This window comes from Muscardinus avellanarius (assembly GCF_963383645.1).
Source record: "Muscardinus avellanarius genome assembly, chromosome: 11".
NCBI classification, from domain to species: domain Eukaryota; kingdom Metazoa; phylum Chordata; class Mammalia; order Rodentia; family Gliridae; genus Muscardinus; species Muscardinus avellanarius.
This window is the reverse complement of record NC_137797.1, coordinates 99,579,641-99,586,497: the sequence shown is the minus strand read 5'-3', so window position 1 is coordinate 99,586,497 and position 6,857 is coordinate 99,579,641. Positions and strand designations below refer to the sequence as shown.

General features: G+C 59.4%; 1 protein-coding gene across 2 annotated transcripts; it reads right to left on the bottom strand.

The window, feature by feature from the left end:
• Window positions 1-1,846: 1,846 nt before the first annotated feature.
• On the bottom strand, window positions 1,847-5,669 carry PTMS (parathymosin). Of its 2 annotated transcripts, none has more exons than XM_080705378.1 (5): window positions 5,384-5,669; window positions 2,884-2,955; window positions 2,645-2,723; window positions 2,454-2,515; window positions 1,847-2,334 (listed from the first exon to the last, which is right to left on the bottom strand). In XM_080705378.1, exons 1-5 carry the CDS (start codon window positions 5,426-5,428, stop codon window positions 2,284-2,286), a joined length of 309 nt encoding a protein of 102 aa, XP_080561504.1. In that variant the 5' UTR covers window positions 5,429-5,669; the 3' UTR covers window positions 1,847-2,283. The 2 variants fall into 2 exon arrangements, with proteins under 2 accessions (XP_080561504.1, XP_080561505.1); XM_080705379.1 differs by having other exon boundaries at window positions 2,645-2,720.
• Window positions 5,670-6,857: the final 1,188 nt, after the last annotated feature.

Below are 6,857 nucleotides of genomic sequence, written 5' to 3'. Positions count from 1 at the left end.
ACTGGGGATGGAACCTAGGGGCAGGCTACCTCCCAGCTACACCCCCAGCCCTATTTTTTTATTCTTTATTTTTGAAACAGGGTCTCTGAGTTGCAAAGGGCCTCACTAAGTAGCTGAGGTTGAGGCTGTCTGCGAACCACAATCCTCCCGTCTCAGCCTCCCAAATGCTGGGATTGCAAGCATGTGTCACCACGCCCGGTGTAGTTTTTTATTTTTGGTGGTACTGGGGGTGGAACCCAGAGGCTTTCTACCTCCCGACTAGACTCCCAGACCCATTTTATATATTTTTTTGGAAACAGGGTCTCACTAAGTTACTGAGAGCCTCACTAAGTACCTGAGGCTGGCTTCGAACTTGGTGAGGCAGGTCTGGGAGTATAGTCTGGAGGTAGAAAAGCCCCTGGATTCCACCCCCAGCACCACCACCAAAAAAAAAAAAAAAAAAAAAAAAAAAAAAAGAGCTGAACACACATTCCTATAATCCCAGTACTTGAGAGAATAAGGTAGAATTGCGGTTTCAAGGACAGCCTCAGGAATTTAGGGAGGCCCTCCATAATTTACTGAGACCCTGTTTAAAAAGGAAAAATAAGCCAGGGCTGGTGGCACATGTCTGTAATCCCCGTACCTGGAGGCAATTTAGTGAAGCTGTCAGCAATTTTGTGAGACCCTGTTTTGAAATTTAAAAAAAAAAAAAGAACTGGAGGAGTAATTCAGAGGTAGAATGCCCCTGGGTTCAATTACTACTACCACAAAAAAAATAAATTTAAAAAGGAATAGCCGGGCATGGTGGCTCACGTTTATAATCCCAGCATTTTGGATGCTGAGACAGGAAGATCACAATTCCCAGATAGTCTCAGCTACTACTTAGGCCCTTGGCAACTCAGTGAGATTGTTTCAAATTAAATAAAAATAGGGCTTGGGGTATAGCTTAGAGGCAGAATGCCCCTAGGTTCAATCTGATACCATAAAAAATAAAGCAATAAAAGAAAAAAAGGGCTGAGGTGTACCTCAGAGACACAACTCTGGATTCAATCCACAGTACTAGAAAGAATTAAAAAAAAAAAAAAAAAAAAAGACGGGCGTGGTGGCGCACGCTTGTAATCCCCGCGCTTGGGAGGCAGAGACAGGAGGATCGCGCAGGTTCGAAGCTAGCAGCTCGCGCTGGCTTAGGAGACCCTGTTTCCAAATAAAAATGTAAAAATAGGTCTGGGAGTGTAGCCCGGAGATAGAAGGGCTTCCAGGAACCCCAGTACCACCAAAAAAAAAAAAAAAAAAAAAAGCAGACCTGGGCTTTCCCTGCACCCTGGAGAACTTAGGTTTTTTCCCCCAGAACTGGAGACTGAATTGAATCCAGGGGCATTCCTGCCTACATCCCCCAGACCTATTTTTTATTCTTTTTCTTTTATTTATTTTTTGACGATACTGGGGATGGAACCCAAGGGCATTCTACCTCCGAGCTATACCCTCAGCCCTATTTTTTATTCTTTATTCTTAAACAGGGTCTCACTGAGTTGCAAAGGACATAATAGCTAAGGCTGTCCGCAAACTATGATCCTCCTGTCTCAGCCTCCTGAATGCTGGGATTACAAAGTGGGTCACCACGCCCGGCTATTCTTTATTTTGAAACAAGGTCTAAAAAGTTGCAGAAGGCCTGAGTAGCTGAGGCTGACCTCAAACCTGCGATCCTCCCTGTCTCAGCTTCCCAAGTATTGGGATTACAAGCGTGCACTACCACACCCTCATCCCTCTCCTTCACTGACTGTCCCCGGGGAAAGCAGGAGACAGGTTAAAAACAGAAGCGCGACCGTTTCTTTATTAAATTATACAAAAAGTGGAGGGGAGGGGGGCAGCTGTGGGGCTCGGCCCCAACCCCGGCCCCACCCCGGCCTGGCGCTGTCTGAGAGGAGGGGTTCTGAGGGAGCTCCAGGGAGCAGGCAGGAGAGGGCTGGGGCAGGCGTGAGGCTGGGGATGCAGGGGTGGGGAGGAGTGGCTACCCAGGGGTGAGGGAGGGTGTGATGGCAGGGAGGGAGGATGAGACAGAGGAAGGGGAGGGGCTTGGGCACCATCTGGGGAGCTCAGAGGAGCAGGTCGGGAGGTGGGGGTCAGGTGGATGGCAAGTGAGGTGGAGGGCAGTGTCTGGAGAGGTGGAAATGAGAAGGCTGGGGGGAGAGGGGAGGGTGGCGGCACCCAGAGCACAGAGCCAGGTGAAGGGTGGCTGTACTTGTCTGTTCCCACCCCACATCCAGGCCCTGAGGGGCCTCCCACCCCAGCCCGTTGGCAGGGGGCTCATGCCGACGCCCCGTTTTCTGTCTTCTGCCGCTTGGGATCCGCTTCATCCTGAGGAGAGAGGAAGAGCTGGGGAGCTCTAAGAGGAAAGGGGGAGAGGGGACCGCCCATGGATACTGAATCACACCAACCCCTGGCATCCCGGAAGCCGCGCAGGCCCCGGCCCATACCTCCTCTTCCGCAGCTCTCTTCAGCGCTGGCCCTTCGTCATCCTCTTCTTCTTCCTCCTCATCTGAAGAGCCAGAAAGGGGTCAGTGAGGGAGGGCAGGAAGCTCAGCAGAGACCCCCCCCCGGGGTTGCCCCAGCCCTGCTTCAGGTCTGCAAACCCACCCTGGAGCGGCTCCCACCCTCCCTGACCCACCTTCTTCATCCCCTTCATCCTCCTCCTCTCCGTCTTCGGCAGTTTCTTCCTCCTCCTCCTCAGCACCGTTCTCCTCCTCCTGCGGGCACCAGGAGGGGGAGCGCGTCAGGCTGGCCGCAGATGGCCACCCACCCAAGGGTGACAGAGGAGCCCTGGGGAAGGACAGTGGGGACGGGGCGGCACCCCAGGAGGAATGGGGGATGACGGGGAGGGACGGGTCAGGCGTGGGGCCTCCCCACCTCCACCACTTCTTTCTTCCTCTCTTTCCGGCTGGCCTTCTCCTCCACCTTCTCCTTCTTCTCCTTCAAGTCCTGCAAGGGAGAGAGAGAGGTCATCTTTCTTGTACCTCGACCGTTGGGCAGCCCTCAAGTCCCTCCGGCCCTGGTTCTCGCCCTCTGCAGAGGCGTGTGTGAAGTGCTGGAGGTAACCACATCCCAGGGATGAAACAGAGGTCCCAGGGCGCTTCTGCTCAGGCCACAACAGGCTAACACTGCCACCAACTTCCCCAAGGAGCAAGAGGAGAAAGTCCTGGAGGGATGCGGTGATCCCCGCTCCTGTCAAGTTCCCAGGCCTAAGAGTTCGGCTCAGCAAAGCCAATCCCTGCCTCTGCCGGCAGCCTCCGTGCCCCGCCCCCTCGTCCCTCCCCCCTGGGCCTGCCCCCTCCCACTGGGGGCCCTGCTCTGCCTTTTGTCTACCTCTGGGGCCTTTTTCTGACTACTCTGTCCTGGGCATCCCTCCCAGCTTCCCCTTCTGCTTCTAAGGCCTTTGTTTCTCTGGGCCTGTTCTTCCCAGTCCTCCTGTTCCTACTTGGTCCATCGCTCCGGGAGGAGGGAGAGCATTCTGGAGCAGGACCAGAACTTTGCCCTCCCTCCCCTATTTTAACCATCCCTATCCCGAAACAGGTCTAGGAATTTCCTCCCCCCTATCTCCAAGATAGGTGCATTGGTGTGGTAGGAGAATCCAAGTGGCCATTTTCAGGGGAAATGTAGGTAAAGTGGGGGATAAAAGAAACATGAAAGGGAAAAAAAATAGAGGGATAGAGATCAACAAAGTTGGTGCCTGGGGGGCTCGGAAGGCGGCTGTCCAGTCTCCGTCATCCCAAGATGCCAGGCAGGCACACACTTGGTGTCCTGTTCTGATCTGGCAGGGGAGGATGTTCACGTGGGCATCCTCCCTGGACACCACCATGCCAGTTCCCATTCAAATTCCCAGGCTTCTCCAGAGCCCATCCTTTGGCAGAAACTGAGGACGAGATAGGTGTCCTCGTGAGGTCCGATCTGGTGTTGCTGTACAACTCTGCGTGCCTGGTTCCACGTGAATGGAAGTTTTCTGTGTGAGTGGCTCACTCTGGGAGGGTGTGTCCTTTCTGGAACAGGACTAGGGACAGGAGAGTGGCTCGGTGCCAAATGGCTGGCCCAGGGCGCACTCAATTCCCTTCTCTCTTCAAGGGGAGCACAGAACCCTCACGGGCTAGCCAGCTAGGTTTCTACTTGGTTCTGTGTTGCCGGCTTCATTTCTTTGCCACAAGGTAAGCTTGGCATTTCTACCACCTGGTGGGCTTTTCAGACATCCCCGCCCAGGAGAGCCAGGGGCTAAGTCAGCTTCTCTCTCGGAGCCTGTACCAGGTTGGTCTGGCCCTGGCCTGAATTTCCCATGTGGGCTGATGGAGGGAGGGACGGAGAAAACCAGAGACCAAAGTCCAAGAGGCCGGTCCTCTCCTCCCCTGCCCTGCCCTGCCCTCCTGGTCACTGTCCTTCCATGATCCCTATTCCAGGAGGGAGTGTGACCCCGGCCCTAGGTCTCTGCTTCTGAGCCCTTCTCTAACCTCGGGGCAGGCAAGGCAGGCACACTGACACAGACCAACGCCGATTCCCACGCGCAGCCACAGAGGCGCACCCGCCATCTGGAGACACACGGCCCGGTGTTTGGGCATTCTGGCACACTCCAGAGACAGCGCCGGAGCAGGCGGCGCGGCTCGGCACTCACAAAGCAGCAACATGGCTCCGGAGCATCCTGGCCTCCGCAGGCACACATGGCAGAAACACGGGCACAGTCCCACACGCGCGCTGGATTTCAGTCATACAAAGACACCTACTCATGAAGTCACATGCCGCCGCACGGCCCACCGGAGGACCACACAGGCACACCTTGGCACCCCGCACGCAAGCCCCCTCTCCAGCTGCCTTCACCCCCCCCCGCACTCCGCAGGCCTCTCCAAGACAACTGTGTGCCGGCTGCTCGGCACCCCCCAGATCGGGCTCCCAGCCCCCAGGCCCTGGCCGCATTAATTTCCCAGAGCGACACTCCGCAGGTTCCCTGGGGGAATCAGAGGAGAGGGGCCAGGGCGAAGGGGAGAGGCCGGGAAGGGGGCCGAGGAGCGGGGCGCGCGCCGTGCCCGGCCTCCGCTCTTCCGAGGGCTAACTCCCGCCCCCCTTCTGATTTTTAGGAATTCAAGATTCTTTAAAGCGGGAGGGGGGAGGGCGACGACGAAGAGGAAACTGGAAGCCGGTGTCGGCAGGCGACGGAGGGAGGGAGATGGCGGCGAGGAGGGGCCGGGGAACCGGGGCCGCCGCCGTCCGGGGCGAGGGGCGGGCAGGGCCGGGGGGGCGGCGGCGGGTCCGACGGGAGGCGGCGGCGGGGCGGGGGGCGCGGCCGGCGCGCGGGGCTAGGGGGCGCTGGAGCGCGGCGGGGGCGGCGCGGGTCCGCGGGGACCGGCCGTCGGGGGCGGCCGGCCCGTACCTTGGCGCTCAGCTCGGCCGCTGCCTCCACGCTCTTCTCCGACATGGCGCCGGGGCTGGCGGGGGGCCGGGGTCCCGGGGCCGAGACGCGGGGGCCCTGGACGGCGGGCGGGGGCCGCTGGGCGAGCCGGGTCTCCGGGGAGGCGGCAGAGGCGCGGGGCGCGGCGGGCCGGGGCGCGGGCGGGGACCCGCAGGGCTGCGGCCGGCCCGAGGGGAGGCGGGCGGGCGGTGGCCGGCGCGCTCGGTGGCGGTCGCGGTCCTCGGTCCCGGGCTCGCCGCCCCCGCACCAGCAGAGCTGCCGCCGACCAGCCGCTGCCGCCCCCGGGAAGGGAGCCCGCTTATAAGGCGGCGCTGCCCGACGGGAGGGGCTTCCCAGGGGTGGGGCCGGCGGCGCGGGGAGGAGAGGCGCGGGGAGGGAGGGGATGGAAGAGGCGGCTGGAGAGGTGGGGATAGGAGGATGAAAGCGAGGGGAGGGAGAGCGGGGGGGGGGGGGCGAGCCGGGAGGGGGAGGCGGAGAGGCTGGCGGCCGCGCGGAGAGGGGAAGGGGTGGGGCTCCTGCGGGGAGACACCTCCAAACCCCAGCCTACTGACGACGCAAGTGGAGTCTGGCTTCTGGGGGCGGGCTGGAGAGGTGGCCAGGATCCTACTGACCCCCCCCCCCAAAAGGCCCTGAGGCTGTGCCAAGGGGCGGGGCAGGGGAGCAGATGGAGGTGCTGGGCAGGTATTTGAGACACTAAAAGCCGAGAGAAGAGGAAGAGGGTCTCGGAGCTACTTCCACCTCGCGCTGGGTTGCCCCTTCGCCCTCCATCCCGGTTCTCTGGGTGGCCTTGAGGAGGAAGGGATGAGAGCGGAAAGGGCAGGCCGGCCTCCCTCCCGCCGAAGCTGACCTCCCCGGCCCTCGCCGGGTTCCTCCCTTCCTGGCTGTCTTCTGTGATCCTAGGGGAATCAGGCCCTCCAGTCTCCTTTCCTCTCTTCCGCGTCTCCCACCTCACCTTTATCCATCTGGTCCTTGGGTTTCTCCTCCTCCCTCTCCATCCATCTCTACCTAGACCCCTGCCTCCCAACTAACCACCCATATCTTTCCTCCAGCATCCTCCCTTCTTACTGGCCCTGTTCTACTCTTATCTCTGGGCTCTTTCCAGATCTCTCCCAGACAACACTGTTCTTGTCTTACCTGACTTAGTCGCCTGGTCCTATATCCTTAGCCGATTTTCCTCAACTCCTCCTCAGGTCCTCTTTTTAAACATCTCCCCTCTCTGCTTTTTCCTCTGTTGCCATCCTCCCCAGGCTTTCTGTCTCATATCGGCCTCCTTTGCAAATAGAACCCGGGTCCAGGCCTGGAGTTCCAACCCCACCCTATTGATCGCTCACCCTCAATCCTGAAAAGCTCAGGATTCCCAGAGGGGCAGGGGCTGGGGGTGCAGGTCAGGATGGCAGGTGGCCGGAAGGCCAGGGGCTGTGTGTGCATTCCCATA